The sequence below is a fragment of the Dermochelys coriacea genome, chromosome 6 (assembly GCF_009764565.3).
Source record: "Dermochelys coriacea isolate rDerCor1 chromosome 6, rDerCor1.pri.v4, whole genome shotgun sequence".
NCBI classification, from domain to species: Eukaryota; Metazoa; Chordata; order Testudines; family Dermochelyidae; genus Dermochelys; species Dermochelys coriacea.
Genome location: NC_050073.1, coordinates 6,817,308 through 6,841,185, shown reverse-complemented (window position 1 = coordinate 6,841,185; position 23,878 = coordinate 6,817,308). Strand labels below are relative to the sequence as shown.

At 45.7% G+C, this 23,878-nt stretch overlaps 1 protein-coding gene across 2 annotated transcripts in view; it reads left to right on the top strand.

Moving 5' to 3' along the window:
* Nucleotides 1–23,878, top strand: part of NUP160 (nucleoporin 160) — a 55,946-nt gene that overhangs the window by 10,553 nt on the left and 21,515 nt on the right. For both annotated transcript variants that reach the window (XM_038406829.2, XM_038406828.2), the window contains exons 7-21: nucleotides 342–500; nucleotides 2,522–2,599; nucleotides 2,881–2,978; nucleotides 4,653–4,737; nucleotides 5,960–6,028; nucleotides 8,204–8,287; nucleotides 9,606–9,776; nucleotides 10,438–10,537; nucleotides 14,681–14,846; nucleotides 15,514–15,629; nucleotides 15,724–15,884; nucleotides 18,345–18,478; nucleotides 19,594–19,664; nucleotides 21,575–21,734; nucleotides 22,247–22,316. In XM_038406829.2, coding sequence (XP_038262757.1) covers nucleotides 342–500; nucleotides 2,522–2,599; nucleotides 2,881–2,978; nucleotides 4,653–4,737; nucleotides 5,960–6,028; nucleotides 8,204–8,287; nucleotides 9,606–9,776; nucleotides 10,438–10,537; nucleotides 14,681–14,846; nucleotides 15,514–15,629; nucleotides 15,724–15,884; nucleotides 18,345–18,478; nucleotides 19,594–19,664; nucleotides 21,575–21,734; nucleotides 22,247–22,316 — 1,722 coding nt within the window. The remainder of the gene's footprint in view (nucleotides 1–341; nucleotides 501–2,521; nucleotides 2,600–2,880; nucleotides 2,979–4,652; nucleotides 4,738–5,959; nucleotides 6,029–8,203; nucleotides 8,288–9,605; nucleotides 9,777–10,437; nucleotides 10,538–14,680; nucleotides 14,847–15,513; nucleotides 15,630–15,723; nucleotides 15,885–18,344; nucleotides 18,479–19,593; nucleotides 19,665–21,574; nucleotides 21,735–22,246; nucleotides 22,317–23,878) is intronic.

Genomic DNA, 23,878 nt, shown 5'->3' with positions numbered 1-23,878 from the left:
GTTCAGCTGCCAGAGCATGTCTCTCCCTCCCAAAGTGTCACATGGCTGCCCCCACAAGGGCAAGCTGTAGCCTTCATATAAGTGAAGGGAAGAAGGCAGAAGGAGAAATTAGGGGAGCAGAAATCACACACACAGGGGAAAGCAATGAAAAGGAAAACAGGCATGGGGGGGGGAAGAGAATAAAGGGGAAAAATGCACCTGGGGCTAGTCCAGGATAAGGTGTGGTCCGAGAGAAGGTGGGGAACTGCTGCTGGACTTGCATATTAAAGGACAGGAGGTGGAAAAGCTGAAGCCCCTAACTTTCCTTTGTGCTGCTTATCTGCTGTCTTTGTTCTGGGCAGGACCAAATGTGTCTGATGGTAGCTGACCTGCTGGAGTTCGTGCCTGTGAATAAGGACCTGAGGCTCGCTGCTGGAATGGGACATCGATTGCGGCTGGCCTATTCGCAGTCACTGGGGCTCTACCTTGGTGTTTATATGCATGCACCCAAGCGAGGACAGGTATAAAATGACTGGAACCTTCAAGACTCCTCTTATAGGCAAAGACAGTGAATTATTGGGATGCTCCCAGTTTTGTATAGGGTTGCACATAATAGCAAAGAGAGCATTTGCTAACATGCACTGCACGGAATAATATCTTCTGAATAGTGTTTCTCATTCCAAAACACTTTGCGAGATGCTCATGCGTCTTTGCTTTGGGAGTAGAACTTTCCATGTTTGGTGTCTGCCAGTGGGTCTGCTGTTCGGGAAATGGAGGAAGAGGAAAAGGGATTTGCTTTTGAGAATGGGTAGAGTGGAGCAACGTTATCCTTATAACAAATTCTTGCACTGCTTTTTAAAATCTGAAGCGAATTGGGAGCAGAAATTTGAGGTTTGATGTAGTGATAAACCTTGGGGCAAAGGGTCTTGTAGAGGCTGGTTTTGATTTAGCCCAGTTATGGAGGTTTTCAAATAATTCAAGATGGGAGTTTTAGTGAGCTACTGTTGTGTGTGGGGAAGCTACTTTCCAGCTGTGTAAATCAGGGCTGCACAGACATGCGTAACTAAGATGAGCAAGAAGCCCTACTTCGTTCACTCCATGTTTAACTATTGAAAGTGTGCAGAATTTGCATATTAAGTGCTTAGAGCCAAGCACCATCGCAAATGGCATGCTCAGGATGCATAAAACAATGCACAAACTGGTTTCACATTTGGTGTTCTGGTGGGGCTGGGGAGTACTTTGTGACAAAAAGGCATCTAGGTGATTTCCAGCAACCAAGTACCCGGGAGTTAAACCTTAAGGCTGTAAAGTAAAGCCGCCAAAAGTGTGTAAATGATCCAACAGCATTAACTCTGGGCCCTGGGGGTGTATGCATCTTGATAGTCTTTACTTATGTTCCTTAGATTCATAGATACTAAGGTCAGAAGGGACCATTCTGATCATCTAGTCCGACCTCCTGCACAATGCAGGCCACAGAATCTCACCCACCCACTCCTACGAAAAACCTCACCTATGTCTGAGCTATTGAAGTCCTCAAATCGTGGTGTAAAGACTTCAAGGAGCAGAGAATCCTCCCTCAAGTGACCTGTGCCCCATGCTACAGAGGAAGGCAAAAAACCTCCAGGGCCTCTCCAATCTGCCCTGGAGGAAAATTCCTTCCCGACCCCAAATATGGCGATCAGCTAAACCCTGAGCATATGGGCAAGATTCACCAGCCAGATACTACAGAAAAATGTTCCTATACAATAATTTCTGTAGGAGCCCTGCCTTATTCAATTCACGGTGAATGAGGCAGGGATGCAGCATTTATTTTTAAATATGTTGCGAGAACAGATATATACAATGTCAACCAGTTTCCTTTTGTGAACACTCTAGAACCCAGCATGAGTATATTTTAAATTATTTTTGTGCTCACTGTTTACGTAGCACACTCATTCACGGTTGTAATTGCAAGCAGAATGTGGCCCTCGGGGAGTATGGATTGGCAGGTCCCTTATTGTGTGCACCAAATGCCTTTTAGGTGAATGTGTCACTTTAACTTTGGCAGCTCCTGGGTTGAGTGCTGTATTTTGCATTAATATGCATTGTGCTGGCATGGAGGAGTTCCGCTCCTGGACCTGGGCCCATTGTGCTAGGCGCTGTACAGACATGGAACAAACAGGTGGTTCCTGCCTCAGAGAGTTTACACCTTCACTACATAGTTTAGAACAAACAGTCATTGTGCAGATTGGGATCTCTTAGCCAATCAGAGTGCTTGGGGTTTCAGAGTGGAGTGGTACAGCTGTCAGTGTGCGCGCGCAGCATCTCTGAGTGACGCAGTTGCATTTTAGTATAGTATGCACTGCCTTGCACTACTTGACACTATTTCTTTCAATCATAAGATACAAAACAAAGTACCTCAGTATCAGGGGCTTGGATAACACTGTGATGGGCATGGGATAAGAACCTGAGTAGAACAGTTTTACTGTGTCGCTTTGATAGCATCTTTATTTTAATTAGGGTGACTTTTTTCCAACCATTGACTTACCTTGTGTGTGTGCAGTTCTGTGTTTTCCAGCTGGTGAGCACTGAGAGTAACCGCTATAGTCTTGATCACATATCCTCCCTATTCACCTCTCAGGTGAGTGCCAATGCTACACTCCTTGGGGAGGGGGAGGGTGGGATACAAAACTAGTAGTGGGCAGAGTCTCACTGGAAGAAGTGTACAGATCCATAAATCAGATATAAGCTTGGGGACTTTTAGTAAGAATAAACAGGGTCTGGGTTTGCTCCTGTGAATGTAACAAAATAACGTTACATTTTTCTCTGGCTTATGCACTTGTACGCAGTGAGAGTTAACTTTAAACATCACTTGCATTTTCAGTATGTTAATCAAGTCTCCATGCTGTCTCTTTCTCCTAGGAGACGCTTGTTGATTTTGCCTTAACACCAGCTGAAATCTGGGCACTGTGGCACGATGATGAGAATCAGACTATTGTGAAATACATCAACTTTGAGCAGTGGGTCTCCCTCCTGTTTTACTGGTTAACCTTGTGGGATAGTAATTACAACGGTCACTATTATTGTTTTGTTAAAATCATTCCTACATTTGCTTCCCTCCACTTGCTTCCTTTCCTCTTGACTTGTGCTCAGTTTGTTAATTTCCTTAATATCCCATGGCGCATGGCGTCTGTCCACTCCTTTCTCCTTGTAACATAGGTTGTTTAGATTTTTAACTCTGTTTGATTATAGCAGCTAGAGCTATGATAGCAAGAAAGCAGGGTTAAGAACTCGGAGGTCTGGCATGATTAGAAGATCACAGGGAACATCTATGCCACTTCCAGCTTCTTCCTCACACTTTTTTGCCAACTTTTACATATTCATGTGGGGCAAGTAGGAGTTGTTTGGAGGACCAGCGAGTAAAGATATTAGTTTATTCATTGGCAAGTAGAATCATAGAATATCAGGGTTGGAAGGGACTTCAGGAGGTCATCTAGTCCAACCCCTGCTCAAAGCAGGACCAATCCCCAATTTTTGCCCCAGATCCCTAAATGGCCCCCTCAGGGATTGAACTCACACCTCTGGGTTTAGCAGGCCAATGCTCAAACCACTGAGCTATCCCTCCCCCCGACAAGTAGGTGGACAAGTAGACACTGTATCTGGGCTCCTGGACTGACTGAAATAGTTGGGTAAAATGATTTACAAGTGTCCTGCTTCCCTTTAGGCACATGAATCTGCCATTAACTGGGCAGAGTTTCAGAATCAGCCCATCTCTACATATGTCAGTAAAACAAAGGGAGGGCACAACATGATATCACAACGATGGGCTTGGGATAAGAATCTAGATAGCTGGCTAGATAAATCCGTGGGTTAACTGAACAGCAGAGTAAACAGAAATAAGGATTGTGGCAAGGCACCCCTTCTGCCTCGCTGGGCTTAGTGCTCCCTCCTCTGGCAGGGACAGGGCCTGGGGTAAATCAGCCTCCCCTCTGGAGTGTGTCAGTCTTCCCTCTTCGGGGTTTGTTTCTCAGAGCCTTCCCAGTAGGCCTCGGGGCAGTTATGAGGAGTGCTCTTCTGCCAAACAAAGGGGAACAGGTCTATAAAGCAGCAAAACAAAAAGGGAATACCTTTCCCTGACCCCCTCATTAGGGCAGGTGTTGTCCTGTCACTGGCCCCGGGGTGTCAGTCCTTCCCCTAAACAGGCACTGGGTTTTGGGTGTCTCCCCTATGGGGAGGAGTGCAGTCTCTCACACTGGAGAAGCCTATCTCCCAGCTGCCTCCAGCCTTGCAGCAGTTTCTTTCCTCTCTTCTCCCTTCCCGTCCCCCACCACCACCCTGAGAGATTTTAACAGATTTCAGGCAGCCCTTAATTGGATTCGGGTGTCCCTAATTGACCTGAAGTAACCCCTTCCCAGCTTGTAGGAAAAAGGGCCTTTAGCATTCTAGGGCTAACATACCTGTTTCCCCAGACCCTCCTGCAGCCGTCCGGACTGACTTTGTCACAGGATGTAGCACTTGTACATAAGTCATTAGTCATCTTGCTTTAGATTATCCTACCATATGCCCCATCTGGACCAGCACTGATTACTGGTGAAAATACTATAGTTAAACTCACTTCAGACTAGGATTACCAGAGAGTTTAGTGTTCACCGCGACTGAGCATACATGACTGACGAAAATTCTTTTTTCCTCAGAAATATCGCAGGCCAGTGGAACCAAGTGTTTGTGCAGTCTCTGCCAGAAGAGGAAGTGAATATTGGAGATGACCAAGACCCTAGGGTGAGTGGACAATACAATACCAACCAGAAGTAACTTGGGCTGTGTCCCTAGCTTCCTTTCTATCTTTTGCTGCAGGAGACGGAAATAGAAAGACCGTTGGGATAGATCAGTGAATGCAATATAACTTTATTTTGTACGTTGTCCTTTATAGAAACGGTATCTTTAAAGCTTCACAGAATTAAATGAGACAACAGACACATAGCATACATTACAGTGGTGTAAAACACTTAAACTGGCCTCAAGACCAGTAGTTGAGGAGGAACAGAAATTGTTATAAGCAAGGGAGAAAGTCTTTCAAGATGAGATATGTAAACAGCTTGACGTCCGTGAGCAGAGGGATACAGGATGGCTGCTTCTGATGGCAGGAGCTGTGAAGAAGGCCGATTGAGAGACTAGAGCAAACGTGGATTTCCAGCTTGAGTAGGAATGAGGATCCAATGGAGTGGTCTAAGGATGGGGTGAAAGCAGAAGCATTAAGCTACTTAGTGGATGTAATGAGGCCGGAGGAGGTAGAAAAGAAGGCTGAGGGCAGAGCTGTATAAAACTCTGAAGAGGGGAGAGTGAGTTGGAATTTGATACAGTAAGGGATTTTACTGTGAATTAGGGCAGTTGGAGATTGAAAGGAAGGACGTGAATTCCTCAGGTCTGGAAAGGTGATCTGGGAGGAGAGGCGTTAATGGGACTGAAGGGAGCACAGGAATTGTCAGTGCCATGGGAAGGGGAGTAGAAATTGGACAAGGCAGCCTGAAGGTGCTCCTTGCTCCTCATTGCACACGATACAGGTGGGATGGAAAGAGGGGGTGTTGAATTCTAGGGGATGCTGAATTCTAAGGGGTGCTATGAAACCAAACCCTCAGTTTTACCAGCACTAAGGAGCTGTGCTGCCTTCTGCCCCCATGAACAGGAAAGATAGTCACTTCTTTGCGGTCTCCTTTCAGGTTGTTAGCTGCGGAGTTCATCCCTGCAGAGCGTGTCTGGCTGCTTTTCATTCTGGGGGTGACTTACCTCATTCTGTGAGAGACTAGATCATCTATGCTGGGTTTCAGATTGTCAGAGTCCTTTTGCAGAATAAACCACTGAAAGGCCAGTATCCTGTAATTTACAGTGCCACCTGTTAGCAGGCTCCTGCAGAAGAGATGTCTAGAATGATGAACTGTAATTAGAAGCCTGCATCATTTTGCATAAATATGCTTCTCTGAATTACCATTTCGTTCTTTCACAGGAAACTTATTTGGAGTCTCTCTTCATGCCTGGTCGGTTCACAAATGCTGCTCTACTCAAAGCTCTACAGGTTAGCAAACAATCAGTTTGTGCTTCCTTAGTTCTAGCCACTTTGTGCCACTTCTGGCTGCACAAAGTGAACATGGGCCAGTAGAGGAGGAGAACTCTCAGCTGGCCTGCGTTGCCATCTGTTGGCGTAAGGCCCCACAGAGACAAGTCACTATAAATTAGAGCAGCCCTTAAACAGGTCTAATGTTTGCTGATGGGCTGGAAAGGGAGGCATAACTTGCTCCTTGACAGCCTCACTTCACCGGAACTGACCAGATCTCAGTAGAAGAGAACATCTGGGCCTGCAGAAGCTGTGTTTGTGTTTATACAATGTCATAGGTGTACTTGATGTGCTACAGACAAATGAAAGCTCCCCGCCCTGAGGCACTTAGTTCTCTGTGCACATAACATGGCAAGGTACAGGCAGTGGCAGGAGGAAGAGGGCTATAATAGTGAAAGGTCCCAAGGGTGCTGAGTCAGTAAGAGCGGCGAGAGCAGTTTCTATGGACTGGAAAGGGTGGACGCTGGGCGTGGTGACTGAAGAACAGTCTGAGATGAGGACATTTATACAGTGGCTATATGCAGCCTGCCCAATGTGTTTCAAGGAGAGGGCAAGGAGGGTCCAGGCTAGGGTCCTTTGGATGGGGGCATACAAGAACATGTAGGTATGTGAAGAGAAAAGAGCCCAAGGGGTAGGCAAGAGTGAGAGCGAGGATGGCGGTCAGTAGGGCCAGGGGATGATAGAGGAGCTGGGGAAAAAGCAGGCAGGAGGTTTCAAGGGCAGGGTCGGGTGCAGCAAAGGATGGTGAGATGGGACAACGGGGGAGTGGAAAGTCGTGCTGGATCTAGTCTTCACTACCAAGAAGCTAGTGCAGGGACGGTTTAGTAAGGAGCCAGAGGTGTGAAATGATAGTGACTGCTCGCTGGCCTTGGTTAGGGAGGGCTGGGTGCGTGGACAAGGTAGCAGAGGTGACTGATGAGATCAGACCTAGAGCAGAAAATAGCCATGTGGGCTGGGGGTTTGCTGCTGAACTTTCTGCAGCTCAGGACCAGCAGTGGGAGAAATGAATACTAGGTGTGAGCCAAGCTGGACTTGGTGGAGTGGGCGTCATGCGGGGTGGGGGCAGGGAGTGTTAACCCCAGAGCTGAGGGAGGAGGGGAAAGGTTTGGGCAGCACCGGGCGCTGGTGAGCTCGTGGATTGGAGGGTGCAGGAGGAGGAAGGGCCAGGGGTTGAAGCGAATGCAATGTTCCTGCTTCTCTGTAATTCTCTGATGGAGACACTGGTGGGCAGCGCTGGGCTCTGAGTCTCCGTCTCCCCAGTTTTATACTGGTGTGACTGTATTTAAGTCACTGGTGTGACAGTGGAGAATCAGGTCCCTGGTGTGCACCTTATCACCTTCGAGGACACCACCCTGGTTCTCCCTTCAGGCAGGACCTGGTGAGCTACCCGCTGGGCTTGCTCTCAACTCAGTGTAGCTTCTGTGATGGAGCTCATGGGCTGAGCTCAGCAAAGCCCTGTGCTCACTTCCCTGGAGATGCGCTGTCTGTAATGAAATCGGCATCGGATCAATTCCAGGTCTGGGAACGTTCCAGGTGTCAGTGAGTTTGGTGAACGTTGGAAAAGCCTGATTCCACTAATTCGTACAATGAGTCTGTAGGCTGTGGATCCAGGGGGAGGCAGTGACTGCAGGAAAGCAGGGTCGCTGTGGATCTGAGGGAGGCAGTGACCTCCGGGGGACGTGTGGCGGTGGGACAGGGTCACTTTGGATCCACGGGAGACAGCGACCTCGGGGTTAGAGCACCAGAAAGCCTGCTGTGCCTGCAGCACCCAATGGGCATTGTATGGGTCTGATTTTAATGCAGGTCAGGCTGCTGGAAGCCCCTTTCCTCCACTCTGGCCCGCCCCTCTCATGGGCCCCTGGACCCCCACTACAGCCAGTTCCTCCCTCGTACTGGGGGCAAAGGGTCGGGATGAACGTACAGCCTGGCATCCGTAAACAGCGAAGTGCATAACTCTCTCGTAATGCCAACTATCACTTTGCTCTGGTGTCTCTTGGCTGCCTCTGCCTAGCTACAATTTTCTGCCATGAGTGATGTTACTCCTCTGTTCTACATCTTCATGTTGTACTGTCGCTTAGACAGGTTTGTGGCAAGTCTAGTGCTTCAAAACGGAAGTTTCCTGTAATGTTTTTGTAGATCTTTTCCCGAGGAGGAGAGAGAATCATGGATCTGACCTGGGATGAGCTGAAAAAAGAGGTGACCATAGCTGTGGAAAATGAGGTGAGGTTTCCATTGAGTGTTTTATGATGACAATCATCACTGTGGTATCTTAGCACCTCAGGTAGAGTTAAAAACTAAATCCACAGATGATCCATGGCCTAACTTTCTTCCATGCTAGCCCCAAAGCAGTTGCATGATTTTTAAAAAAAATTCCTTCTCACTACTTCCCCATCTCTTAACTGTTCCTCTTTCTCAAGGGGTTCACTGTTCTTCCTGCTCCTCCCACTCCTCCTGTTCTGTTCTTTGTTCTTTTAGGTGTGCCAAAGTGAGCTGCACTTCCTTTTTCCTTTAGTCTGTTTACATTGCAAGTCAGAGAGCGCTTTGCATAGTGACAGTGGTGCCAGGTTTTTCTCTATTGCAATTCCTGTCTTGTGCACATCACTCACATGCTCATTTTCTCTGTGCTGCAGCAGTGAGAGCCTAGTGGGTTGGTGCCGGGGTGCAGTAAGAGTGGGCATGGGTCTTCACGCACCACGGCTCCTCTGAGCACCTCAGGGAGGCATGTAGACATTGTGAGCCCTCACTTCAGTGCTGCTGCTGAAGGAGAGATCAGCAGGCAAGCGGGAGGGAGTGGGGGGAAGGCAAGTCCATTGCTGCTCTTCTGTGGCCCGCCTTCTTTCCCTTGGTGAAAGACCCTTAAGCATCATCAGGGAAACAACAAAACCCTTATAAAATAGCTCTGCTTTTCATAGTAAGCGCATCTGGTTGGAAAGGTGCTTATTGGAACCTTCAAAAATAGTCTAGTTAAAAGAAAAATCAAGTAGTTGCTGTCCTTTTTCCTGGTCTTGGTCTAACGGTGGTCTATTAAACCACCACGTACTTGTAAGGATTTTTATCCTTAAGTAATTGCTGTATACCCTGAGTGTTAACATCACCTTGTACGTTTGTATTTAGGATTATAGAAGTGGCCCTCGTGGACTCTTGTCTGGCTCTCACTCCAAAATATTCAGTAGTAGACGATGCAACATATCTGTATCTAAAAGTGTGGAAAAAATGTATATGGTGTTTTCAAAATATGTTGCCATGTAATTAGCTGGTGTAGGTAATACATACTCTCTAGAGGACAGAACCAGAGTTACATGTATAGCTATAATTGGCATTTCCTGAGGTTTGACTGCCTAGCTGTGCAATGCTAACCTTTCTGTGATGCAGGTTCTTTGTTGGATTATATTAATCTTTTTAAAATGTCAATATACCTGCAAAAAAAAATTAAACCCTCCTTCAGTGGGAGGCAGAGCTGTAAAATACCATTGTAGTGTCGAATTGACATCTTTGAGGAGTCAATCGCTGACCTGATATCATGCTGTGTTCCCCTCAGCTCCAGGGCAGTGTAACCGAATACGAATTCTCCCAGGAAGAGTTTCGACAGTTACAGGTTGAATTCTGGTCCAAGTTCTATGCCTGCTGCCTTCAGTACCAAGAAGCACTTTCACGCCCTCTTGCTCTCCACCTGAATCCATATACTAACATGGTGTGCCTGCTAAAAAAGGTGAGGCACAAAGCAGCAGCTGCTTTATGCTGTAGACACTTTGCATTGGTCTAGCCTAGGGGAGGGCAAACTACGGCCCGTGGGCCGGATCCAGCCCACGAGATTGCCAGCCCTGTGGCGCAGCTCCAGGAAGCAGCCGGCACCACGTCCCAGCGGCCCCTCTGGGAGGGGGAGTGCAGAGGGCTCTGTGCGCTGCGCTCACCTGCAGGCACTGCACCCCACCACTCCCATTGACTGGGAACGGGGAACCGCAGCCAGTGGGAGCTTCAGGGGCGGTACCCACAGGTGAGGGCAATGTGTGGCGGAGCCGCCTGCCTTAGCCCTGCTACTTGCTGTTGCCACCCCGGAGCCACTTCAAGTAAGCTGCACCGGGCAGAGCCTGTACCCAACCCCCTGCCCTGAGCCCCCTTCTGCACCTCAACCCCCTGCCCTGAGCCCCCTTCTGCACCCTGCTCCCCTCCTGCATCCTAACCCCCTGCCCCAGGCTAATATTCATGGTCCTGCATACAATTTCCCCACCCAGATGTGGCCCTCGGGCCAAAAAGTTTGTCCACCCCGGTCTAGTCTGAATGTAGTGAGTTATCATTGGAGTTCCTTAAGTGATTCCAGGGCATTTTCCTAACTGAGACTTGAACGATGGTTGTATCTTTCACTTTCCCAGGGATTCCTGTCTTTCCTTGTGCCCTGTTCCCTGGTGGATCATCTGTATCTGTTGCCTGATGAGCATCTGTTGACTGAGGATGACAGCACCATCTTTGATGGTAAAGGGGAGGGAAGTTGGGGAAGCTGTTCCACTGTAGAGGAAATTCCAGCATGCATGTCACAAGCTCTGTAGTTAAAGACATAGAAGTTTCCATGCTAATCCTCTTTTTACATGCTTGGATCTTTCTGAAGCTGTCTGGGTTGAAACTTCCCCTACTTAGCCTCAACCTAGTGGTAGATTCCCTTTTGGAAAGCCTGGAGACTTGTGCGTGCGTTAAGGATAAAATGTTGCTGCGACTTAGTTCAAGAAAATCAAAGAGTGGAATTCTAACCTTCAGTCAGTGGATAACATAGCCCCCAGCGATGGGTGCGTGCTTTGCTATCTCTGGGGAATGCAGCCGCTTTGAATGACCACCTCTTACTGGTTTCCAGTGCTTGAACATTGGATTCACATCCCAGGTGTGGTTGGGGTTCAGCTTAACCTGATAGAGATGTCATCTGGGTCCCTTTCTGTAGCCTGGTCTGCTTGGTTGTGCCCCCTAGGATTAGGGTAAGGAAGTCCTAATGGTGTGGTGGCAGCTGTGATTACAAAGATCATGCCCTGCCCTCTAAGCTGCTCCTTTTCTTGCAAATTGCCAAGTAATGCCCAGGAGATCCATGTCCAGGAAAAGGTGGCAGTCTTGTCCTGTTAAAAATACCCAGTCAAAACATGTGGTGACTTAATTGACGGAAGCATTCCCATATCATCATCATCATCATCATCATCTTGGCCTTGTGCATTAGCCGTTTTTTGACCCCACCAAGGGCCTTGAAGACCCCTTCTCCCCAAAAATCAACTTTAAAACGTCTGATTTGTACCACTCTGCTGGGCTCTTCACTTTACCTTCTTTTATGAGCTGTCATTGATAGGCTGGTTCACAGGTCAGAATGAACATTTACTCCTTACCTACTTTGGCAACTTTCATTCTGACATTGTCTGATGTTGTAGGCTTAATTTCTTTTAACGTGTTTTTTTTGTATTCTGTGTATTTACATTGAAACAGTGCCTATGTGATGTTCAGGTTTCACCTCTACAACCCCTGAAAGTTCTGGGATGTAAAAGCTGTTGTTCTAATTGTAATTCTAATCTATTCAACAGCTTGCCCTATGTGTGTCTTGGAATACATGTTGAGCTACATATTTAACCAGAAACACAGGAATAGAAAATATTCCATGATGTGCAACCTGGCCGAGCTAATGTTTCAGCTGTGTCCACTTATGCATGTGCTGGTGATGAACTGGGAAACCGTAACATTGTTACCACACATCCATATTCATTTGCCTTGAATTTAAATATTTTTCCCTGCTGCCCAAATCCAGATTTCCCAGACACTAAAGCTTCAGTGCATTCAGAGAAGCAAAGCTGGACGCTCAGGAAATCCAAGGAATTCCCACCAGCCTAGCTGTCTTACCCCTTGCTTGTTTCAAATTGCTAACGTTTGATTTTTTTGCTCAAATATTTAAAGTCATCTTTAGGACACAAATCAGGGATGAAAGTTATATCAGTAGTGATGTTTTTCTGAAAGCTTTTAAGCGCAACAGTGGTTTATAACTGAAATCAGTGTTCCCTCTAACTTTTCCCACCCATGTGCAGAATGAATTTTGTTACATGCCCCAATATGGAGGCTGTGTGTGACACATCACCTTCATATCGGTGCACATAATAAAATTCATGTGGTGGGGTGGAGCCAAGGGGTTCAGAGTGTGGGACGGGGCTCGGGGCTCAGGGCTCGGGCAGAGGTTGGGGTGGGGGGTAAGGGTGAGGGCTCCGGCTGGGGGTGTGGGCTATGGGGTGGGGCTGGGGGGTTTGGGATGCAGGAGGGTGCTTCAAGGCTACAATGGGTAGTGAGAAGGAATTTTTTTTAAACCATGTAACTGCTTTGGGGAAAGCAGGGAGGAAAGTTAGGTCATGGGTCATCTGTGGATTTAGTTTTTAACTCTGAGGTGCTAAGATACCACAGTGATGACTGTCATCATAAAACACTCAATGGAAACCTCACCTCATTTTCCACAGCTATGGTCACCTCTTTTTTCAGCTCATCCCAGGTCAGATTCATGATTCTCTCTCCTCCTCGGGAAAAGATCTACAAAAACATTACAGGAAACTTCCGTTTTGAAGCACTAGACTTGCCACAAACCTGTCTAAGCGACAGTACAACGTGAAGATGTAGAACAGAGGAGTAACATCACTCACGGCAGAGAATTGTAGCTAGGCAGAGGCAGCCAAGAGACACCAGAGCAAAGTGATAGTTGGCATTACGAGAGAGTTATGCACTTCGCTGTTTACGGATGCCAGGCTGTACGTTCATCCCGACCCTTTGCCCCCAGTACGAGGGAGGGACTGGCTATAGTGGGGGTCCAAGGGCCCATGAGAGGGGCGGGCCAGAGTGGAGGAAAGGAGCTTCCAGCAGCCTGACCTGCATTAAAATCAGACCCATACAATGCCCATTGGGTGCTGCAGGCACAGCAGGCTTTCTGGTGCTCTAACCCCGAGGTCGCTGTCTCCCGTGGATCCAAAGTGACCCTGTCCCACCGCCACACGTCCCCCGGAGGTCACTGCCTCCCTCAGATCCACAGCGACCCTGCTTTCCTGCAGTCACTGCCTCCCCCTGGATCCACAGCCTACAGACTCATTGTACGAATTAGTGGAATCAGGCTTTTCCAACGTTCACCAAACTCACTGACACCTGGAACGTTCCCAGACCTGGAATTGATCCGATGCCGATTTCATTACAGACAGCGCATCTCCAGGGAAGTGAGCACAGGGCTTTGCTGAGCTCAGCCCATGAGCTCCATCACAGAAGCTACACTGAGTTGAGAGCAAGCCCAGTGGGTAGCTCACCAGGTCCTGCCTGAAGGGAGAACCAGGGTGGTGTCCTCGAAGGTGATAAGGTGCACACCAGGGACCTGATTCTCCACTGTCACACCAGTGACTTAAATACAGTCACACCAGTATAAAACTGGGGAGACGGAGACTCAGAGCCCAGCGCTGCCCACCAGTGTCTCCATCAGAGAATTACAGAGAAGCAGGAACATTGCATTCGCTTCAACCCCTGGCCCTTCCTCCTCCTGCACCCTCCAATCCACGAGCTCACCAGCGCCCGGTGCTGCCCAAACCTTTCCCCTCCTCCCTCAGCTCTGGGGTTAACACTCCCTGCCCCCACCCCGCATGACGCCCACTCCACCAAGTCCAGCTTGGCTCACACCTAGTATTCATTTCTCCCACTGCTGGTCCTGAGCTGCAGAAAGTTCAGCAGCAAACCCCCAGCCCACATGGCTATTTTCTGCTCTAGGTCTGATCTCATCAGTCACCTCTGCTACCTTGTCCATGCACCCAGGCTGGGGCTGCAGGATAGGCGCCCCTCTCCCACTCCCAGCCGGTCTGGCTGGGGCTGGGTTCAGGGAGGGGCGCTCCGGCCTTGACAGGTCCGGGCTGGGTCGGGGGGGGGTCTAGGTTGGGGCCAGCGCTAAATAGCTTGTTGCGCGGCCGTGCAGCTTACAGGGAATTTAGACTGAAACCCTTTTGCAGTTTTAACTATAGCAGTTGTTAGCAAGTGACTGCAATAACACAAGTGTTTCCTCATGGAAGGTACAATAGGACTCTTCCTAGGGCAGACAACTGGGCCAGTGGAGGTGTCATGGGCCTGGATTAGAGATACCTGTTCCTTAGTTAAGAGTTTTTTTAAAAATGCATTAGATGAGAGACTGCACGGTTGTTCTTGGTATTCTAGACAAAACAGGTCTGTGGATGGGCTCTCTCTGGTCCTTACAAGATGCTGGGAAATTGCTTTAGGATGCAGAATCCTCATTCTGAATGGATGGAGCCAAGGTGTGAGAGGCCAAGTCTGGCTGTGATTTTTATTTTCTAGGCATGTTTTCCCCATTTGTTCAGTTTATTTTCATCCAGCTCCTGTAACTGGAGAAGGCTGAAGGGAAATTTCCTGTTACAGGTTTTCAAACAAAACTGCACAGAGATCTTATCACCTTCAGCTCCTCCATGTAGTCAGCCTGTAATTATCTAATTAGTTAGTTATGGAGTCAGATGGAGTCTTGTGTTGCTGGGGCAAATTTGCTGCTAGAAGCTTTCCTATGAAATGAGCTGAACTAATTTGGTTTTGCCTTGAAACCTTGCATGAGAGTACAGTCAGGTTCTTTCACTGCAGATCTGGAGATGTCTCGTGATGTCGTGTGCCTTGTCCAGTGCCTTCGGCTGATTGGAGAATCTATTTCCATGGAAATGGCATTCATCATGGAAATGGCTTGCTCCCGCCTTCAGCCTCCAGAGAAGGCTGCAGAGCAGATCCTGGAAGACTTGATAGCTAATGACACGTAAGGGAACTCTTTGTATAACATTCATCCTTTGTGAAAAGATGAATGCACGAATTGTCTGTGCAGGGTTTGCCTTAGACAGCCCTTTACCTGAGTCTTCTAAGTGTGATTCAGGATGTGTGAATTCTAGCTCCGTAGTGGGAGATTTTTCAAGCACCTAAAGGATTTTGAAGCACGCATCATAATTGGCTTTCAGTGGGGTTTGTGCTCCTAAATCCTGTAGATGCTTGGAAACTCTCTCCAGTGATGATTAAAGTGGCAAGGAATTCTGAGCCATGGTGTCCAGAAGCAGGAGCTTCAACTTTGAGTTGGATAATCTTCTTCATAACATGAAAGCAAGTGTATCTAGATAGGTAGGGAGGTTCAGCTAGCTGGTTTTAGAATGATCCTTGCACACCAACTCATGGAGCATCAGTATCCTCAGCCAAGTACAAGTTATTCCTCTACAGAGTGGGTAGGAGAGGAGCGAGTGGATTCACCCTGAGTATGGTGCCTTCATGGGTCAAAAAGATGCTTTTTATTACAGTGGAGGGGAATTCCCCCTCCACAATATCTGTGGTGGTCAGACCAATTTCACTTCTGGGTCTTTTACTATGGGGGTCACTGATGGAGGGGGTCTGTTGACATTACATACATTGGTGCCAGTGAATTTTGTTTTCCCTTACAGAGAGAATGTGATGGAAGATATTCACAGTAAACTGCAGGAGATCAGAAATCCTATCCATGCCATTGGTGTGCTGATCCGGGAAATGGACTATGAGACAGAGCTGGAAATAGAAAGAGGTGATATGACACAACCTTTGCAGTTTGGCTAGTAAGATGGTAGTGGTTTGAGGGTTGCAGTTGACTTAGCTTCCACTCTTATCCTGTCTTTCAGCTCAGCCCCTCAACGTGCGAATGAACCTCTCTCAGCTCTATGGAAGTGGCACAGCAGTGACTGTGGTATGCCGGGGTGTGTGCAAGATGGCCACCACCCGGTTCCTAATCTGCCGGGACTTGTTGATTTTACAGCAGCTGTTGCTGAGGCTAGGTGATGCGGTGAGTATGGCCCAGAAACCTATTTGTAGGGCCCTACTCATAGTCATCCTGTGATTGACCAATGCACCTAGGGGTCTCTCCTCCTTTGTCACTTCCAACTGATGAGCCCCCAGCTTGTAGCAGACATTCTTATTAGATCCTAAGTGCATGACCTTGCACTTTATACTATTGCATTTCATCCCATCTTTCTTGCTTCAATCTTCAAGGTCATCCAGATCTTCCTGTATAATATTCTAGTCCTCCCCCGTATTTATGATGCTTCCCAGCTTTGTATCATCAGCAAATTTCATTAGCACACATCGACTTTTTGTGCCAAAGTCATTAATAAAAATAATCAATAAAGTCTGGCCCCATGACTGATCCTTGAGGAACTCCACTCGTGACCTCCCTTCAGTCCGATAGTTCATCTTTCAACACAACCTGTTGCCTTTCTCCCTTTAGCTCGGTGGTTTTCAGACTTTTTAGACTGCGTAACCCTTTCCAAATAATGTAGTCTACAATGTACCCCCATCTGAAATAGGTTCATAATGTACTTATGGTTAGATTACCAAGTTTTACTCAATAAAATAAGTTGTCTGCCATCACAGGATTTTTCATGTGTACCCCATGATGAGAACTCGTGTACCCTTAGGGATATGCACACCCCAGTTTGAAAACCACTGCTTTACCTAGTTCCTTATAGGTCTTACAGTTCTTGAACTAATTCCTGTCTTCTCTAAATTAACTAACTAACTAATTTCCCATATGATGCTGACTCAAATGCCTTTCTGAAGTGTAAGTACATTAGATCTTCTGCATTTCTCTTCTCTAAAACATCAGTTATTTTCTCAAAGAAAGAAATTAGGTTAGTGTGGCATAATCTACCTGTTGCAGTACATCTCCCTTTCAGTTTACCTCCATAAATTTCATTATTCATTCCTTTGCAATTTGTTCTCAAGTTTTGTATTCTACAGTCAGACTAACAGGCTGTAATTGCCTGGATCAATTTTTCCCTTTCATAATAGAGGTACAATGTTACATATCCTCCAGTCATATGGTATTACCCCCAACTAGATGGATGTATTACAAATCCCTGCTACCAGACTAGCAGTATCATGTGCAGTTCTTTTAGTATTCTGGGATGGAAATTATCCAGTTGCTCTCATTTGAGCACATTAAAGCTCTTTACGTTTTTCTTCCACCTCAACTGTGGCCATTTCTATCAGCCATCCTGCCTTCATGCCCATGTCCACATTATCCCCCTTTCTGCAAACCAAGGCAAAGTATTCATTGTAGATTTTGGGCCATACCTAGATTACCTTTAATCTCCTCATCCACACTGCACAGTGGCCAAAATTTATCCTTCCTTATTCTTTTTATAAAATTAAGACATCTTATGTATCTTAATTTCCTTGGCAAGAGCTAATTTAGCTTGATTTGTAGCAATTTGTACCTTTATTCCTACATTTTCTAAGCTCTATGATGTAGCTTTCTTTGCTGATCAATCTCGTTTTCCATTCCCTGTAGGCTGTTGGCCTACTCTTAAAAACCTTTAAGGTGGTTATTCATCCAGCTGGGTCTGGAGGCTTTCACTACAAGTTTTTCCCCCTTGCTTGTGATGCAAATTGCAGATAGTTCTTGTATAGTTCATTTAAAGAAATTCCAAACTTCCTCAACATGTAAGTCTTTGATCTATCTAGTCCAGCTGACTTCTTTAACTAATTCCCTTAATTTCTCAAATTAAAATTTCTGAAATCAAAAGCCAGGGTTGACATGTAATTTAACCTGGATCAACTTGTGAACGCTTAGTCCAAGATTCATTCCTGTGGCCAGCTTACCAGACTTATTAAAACCAGACTTGCTTATTAAAACCAAGTCTAAAATTGGTTCAGTGACGATTTGATGAAGAAAACTGTCTCTCATGTCAGTATAAAGGAGCATTACTATTTTAACCCCCCCTCCCTAACTGAAATATACTAATAAAAACTTGCATGTAGTTTTATTGAGAGCCTGGGAGGTGCTGCCTCTGTAACAAGACCAATTTCAGCCTCAAATTTCCCTTTCATAATTAACAGAAAATTGTATTTCTTATCTGTCCCCTTGTGGAACTTGGAACAGCACCTCTCCCCTCTTTGCACTTCATGCCCTTCAGATCTTTGTAGCCTTACCTCTGTGTTAAGCTTTTACTGTGTGGCCCAGGCCCTGGGTAAGGACTGAGCTGCATACCAGCTTGCACCGAAGTAATGAAACAGAATGAACATGCAGCTTTTGTTGTTTTGGTGCCGGTCTGTTTAATGCTTTGGAATGCAAGTGTCCTGCTTCCGTTTAGCATACGCTCCGTGACCCCCTAATGGCTAGCAAGGCTGGGCCCCATGCTGACTTTTGACACTTTGTGATGTCACTTTTGTCTTCTGTCTCAGCTGAAGCAGTTGGCTATCCCTGGCCTCAGTTACAATGCCAGCTGCTTTGGTCTCCTTACAGATGATTCTGGGAGGGGGCCAGCTGTTCCAGTCTCAGCAGGACCTGCTGCATCGTACCTCTCCCTTGCTGTTGTCTTATTACCTGATCAGATGGGCGAGTCAGCGCTTGGCATCGGACGTTCCAGTCGACACATTGTAAGTGCTTGTGTTCCCAATCTCTCTAGTCAAAGTGGATTGATAGGTTTCATATAAATCCTTTCAGATGTCTGAAATGCCTTTAGACAGATGAGAGATCATCTTGGGTTCTAATTCTAAGGATCTTAAAGAAATTACCTCTCTTTGGGTGAAAAGAGAGTCTTAATTGTAAGTTGAAGAGACTGCAGTCAACTTAGATCCTTGGTCTAACTTTCTTCTTGCATGGAGGAGGTGGGTCACTTCATTGTTAATGTTCTGTTACTTCTGTTCTCCCTGAAAGATTCGTGCCCGGCAGCTGAAGTACTTCTATTTTCCATGTTATGTCAGAGACGTTCTTCCTGGGTGGATGGACTGGAAGCTTCTTTTTAGGAATTCTACAAAGACACAAACAAAAGCTCCCAACACTGTACAGAAGTCCTGCAGGACTTGTTGGAAGCTGCTGTTAGGCAGCTATATTAGGTTTGATCAGCAAAACTTTTTGTGAAATACCAAGTGTCTAGATACATATGAAACACTGACAAAATACAGGTTTCAGAGTAGCAGCCGTGTTAGTCTGTATTCGCAAAAAGAAAAGGAGTACTTGTGGCACCTTAGAGACTAACAAATTTATTTGAGCATAAATTTGTTAGTCTCTAAGGTGCCACAAGTACTCCTTTTCTTTTGACAAAATACAGTTTGATTTTTTTCCCTCCCACCTTTGATTTGTTTTCTTCCTGTCCCGATTCCCAACTTGTTATATTTTTGTACTGTAATTTTGGTATAATGGTCAGTGATTGGGTTTTTACTGTTCAATAAAAACTCATTGAAAAGTGAGTTGCTCTTTCCATCTGTTGGCCTGGAGCAGTCATATTTGAGAATCTGGACTGACAGAGTATCTTTGACAACTGTAAATGATCATTTCTCTTTCCAGCTGTATTGCGAATGGACACTGAAAATATCCAAAGCATTTTGGATTTCTGACTTTTCCTTGGGTACTGAGTCTGTCTTTGCTGTGGAGTGGCAGGGTTTCGCACCCTGGTCATTTCAGTGACCAGTTGGGTTCGATGTGGACAGCATTAGAATATGTAACACAGGATGTGCTTGTCTCTCTTTAAAACTAGATTTTTCTCCTCTAGGGAATCCAACCTGCAGCACTTATCTGTACTGGAGTTAACAGACACCTCAGCCTTAACGCCACATAAACTAGGTAAGAGATGTCCTACAAGGTCTTCAGCTCTTAATTCTGACTTTAAGCCCTTACTTTCAGACATGACTAGTGATTTTGGGGGGGCCCAGTTTCAAGGGGCTTATCTTTCAATATGTTCATCACCCACTCTCTTGTGGTCCACAAAAATTGTGTGGCTAAAGTAAAGCCAACCTTCACTCAAGCGTTTTCTGAGACTTTTTGATCTAGATAAGGCTCTTTTAATGTATTTTTTTATATGTAATTTCCTACGTTTTTAAAATTTGAGAAATGGTTTCTAAAGCCCCTTCCATATCGGCAGGGTTCAACCATTCTACCTCTGCTGCTCAAGCCACATGGTTAACTACAATAACTAGCAGCAGGAATAGATTTATAGATATTAAGGTCAGAAGGGACCATTATGATTATCTAGTACTACCTCCTGCACAACTCAGGCCACAGAATCTCACCCACCCACTCCTGCAATAAACCTCACCTATGTCTGAGCTATTGAAGTTCTCAAATCATAGTTTAAAGACGTCAAGGTGCAGAGAATCTGCCAGCAAGTGACCCATGTCCAACGCTACAGAGGAAGGCGAAAAACCCCCAGGGCCTCTTCCAATAGCCCTGGAGGAAAATTCCTTCCTGATCCCAAATATGGCAATCAGCTGAACCCTGAGCATGTGGGCAAGATTCGCCAGCCAGATACCCAGGAAAGAATTCTCTGTAGTAACTCAGATCCTACCCCATCTAACATCCCATCACAGGCCATTGGGCCTATTTACCATGAATAGTTAAAGATCACTTAATTTCCAAAATCATGTTGTTCCATCATACATGTGGTCTAGCCTCTTGTTTAGAGGAAGATGCATAACACTGAAACACTGTGCTTGAATAACCCCATTTTGCAGACAGCATAGCTCTGTATTAGCCACGCTGTTCATCAGAAGGAGCCTGACACACACATGGCTAAGCTTTGGATCTGCCGTATTGGAAACCTGGGTTCTATTTCTAGCTGGCATAACCTTTAAGTAGAATGGGAAGCCTTGCTCAGTTGGAGGGCACAGAATTGCCAGAAAATAGAAATGAAACTTGAGCTTATGGACTCCTGGATCCCAGCAACAGGAGGAGGAGCTATCTTGTTTGGTTTGAACTAGAGTAAATGGTGGATTTTCCGTATCTTGAAGTCTTTAAATCATGATTTGAGGACTTCAGCAGCTCAGCCAGAGGTTATGGGACTATTACGGGAGAGGGTAGGGAGGTTCTGTGGCCTGTGATGTGTAGTAGGTCAGACTAGATGATCATGATGGTGCCATCTGACCTTGAAGTCTGAGTCCATGAGATGTTAAAGAGTAATCCAGAAACATTGGTTCAGTGTGTTAGAGCAGTGGCTCTAAACCTTTCCAGACTATTGTACCCCTTTTCAGGAGTCTGGTTTGTCTTGTGTATCCCCAAGTTTCATCTAAATACTTGCTTACAAAATCTGACATAAAAGTACAAAAGTGTCTTAGCCACACTATTACTGACAAATTGCCCACTTTCTCGTTTTTACCATATAATAATAAAATAAACTGATTGGAATATAAATATTGTACTTACATTTCAGTGTATAACATATAGAGCAGTATAAACAAGTCATTGTCTGTGAAATTTTAGTTTGTACTGATTTCGCTAGTGCTTTTATGTAACCTGTGGTAAAACTAGGCAAATATCAAGATGAGTTGATGTACCCCCTGGAAGACCTCTGTGTACCCCCAGAATTACACGTACCACTGGTTGAGAACCACTGTGTTAGAGTATTAAACGCTGAGTGTATAAGTAGCCTGTGGACCCCTTGTGATGAGCACAGTATACAGATTTGGCTAGGAAGAGGTTATGTCTACTAAGCTGTGTGTATGTAGCTTGTCAACCTTTTTTTTTCATTTGTCTTTTAGTGTCCAGCCCTCAGACGATTGTGGAATTATTTTTTCAGGAAGTGGCCAGAAAACACATAATATCTCACCTCTTCTCCCAACCTAATACCTCTCTGAGTGAAACTAATTTAAACTGGCCTCATCTGATTACTGCAATTGTTGCTGATCTCCTGCCACTCTTGTATCCTTGAATTGTTAAGCCAGAGTGAAGGTGTGTCTGTAACTGAACATTGCTCAGTACCCTGAAGCTGGAAATAGGCACACGTCTCCCTGGATAGCATGTCTAGTGTCTCATAGTTAGAGGCCAAAGCTGTCAATTCTTGGCTCCTGAATCCATATTTAGCCCCCTAAGTAAGAGTGACCTGATTCCAGTTCACTTCAGTAGGATTTGTGAGTGTCCAGAACTTCTCAAAATCAGGCCATCTTTTCGGTGCTCACACGTGGGTTCTAAACCCTTAACCTTAGGCCCCCAGGTTTGAAACATTTGGCTTAGATGCATGATGGAGGTGTGAGGGTGCTCTCTGAGATGGTGGACTTAGCTGGACTACCCGTTTTGTCCAAGATGGGAAAATCCTGTTACAGAACAATGACTTGTGTGAACTCTGAGCACCAGAGGCTTTCACATTTCAAGCCTGTTCTTGAAGCTTTTCCCTGACAATGGAGGAATTGCTCCATTCCTTATCTAATATTCAGATGGCCCAGTAATCCTGGCTTCCTCTTCCCAGAATGTTTGATGGGCAGTTGTCAGTACACCCAGTTACAGGTAAGAGTTCTCAACACATGGCAAATGGTTTTCTCTCTCTAACAAGGTGTCTGATCTGCTTACTCTTGCAACCAGCAAAGATCCTGTGCGGGGTGAGAGAACAACTGGATACCAGAAACTGGTTTGCATATCACAGAGCCTCTTTGTAACCAGATGGGGTAAGAAAACCCTGACAGGCTTAGTTGGGATTGAGAAAACCTAACATGGATGTACATTAAGGATGATTTCACATGGATGTTCTCTCAGCCCCTCTTGCATCTGAAGACCATGCTGTCACAGTTCAGGGCTAGCACCTTTCACCCCTTTCAGCTTACAGGCTTCTTGCCTTCACCTGCACTGGGATGAAATCCTGGCTGGGATGTCCCCTCTAGGACCAACCACAGAAGTAAACGTCAAAGGGATTGATACCCGCATTGTTATTTTAAGTATAAGTACTTGGAGGGCTCTGAAAAATGTTTGTCCGCTCCTGCTGGAATTAACACCTGGTACCTATGGGGGAAACACAGTAACAATCAAACAGGTGGCACATATAATATTAAAAAAAAATTACAGGTTTCAGAGTAGCAGCCGTGTTAGTCTGTATTCGCAAAAAGAAAAGGAGTACTTGTGGCACCTTAGAGACTAACAAATTTATTAGAGCGTAAGCTTTCGTGAGCTACAGCTCACTGAGGTGCCAAAAAAAAATTAAACATCTTCTACATTTTTCCACTACTCATAAATGAGACATCCAGAGGTTAAGAACATAGTGACATTTGGGAGTAGCTCCTTGATAAATGTCAAATTGTATTATACAGCACAGACTGTGCAGGAGGTATTTGAAGTTGATGTGCACAAAAGTTTAATACTTAAGTTATTTTCAGCAAAGCCCAGAAAGGAGGCCTTAGGCTGTATTTGTGCAGTTTGTCGGTGGGGAGTTCTGCGTCCCAGGTTCCATTCTAAGGTGAGATGCTGTAGGCGTGTAGCATTTTCCCTTTTCTGGAGCTCGATCAAGTGACTGTGCAGCATTGTGACTAAAACTCAGGAATCTGAACCTCCAGCCACCTGTTAGGTATTACATCATGGGGCTCACTATTGTCTGTAATGCAACAATGTAAACAGGTTAGCTTCAAGAGCAGACATAGACTACTTCTATGAGCCCATTTGGAGAACTGCAATTTCAGTCAGTGAAGGATGTACTGAGCACACCCGTTAGCCAAACACAGCATCCAGAATATGTCAGATAAACAAACTTTCCACCACCTGCTTCTCTCAGCGGGTTGGTAGCAATGTGAATGAGAAACCATTTTCAATACGAGCTACTATTTCCAGGCATGTTTCTGTGCATTACTCAGTTCAGATTTATCTTTATGCGCTCTAGCCAAAGGGATTTTTTTTTTTCTCAGTTTTTGGTGCTATAACTGAATTTTTTTTACTCTTCTACACTGAAAAACATGTTTCTTTCACTGCACACTGATGGAAAATGTTAAAGTGTAGTGAGTTTGAAGGCCAGTTGCTATTGAATTATTCATGCCACACATTTTCTCTTGTACATTTTAATAGGACATAATCAGGCTCTTTGTCCC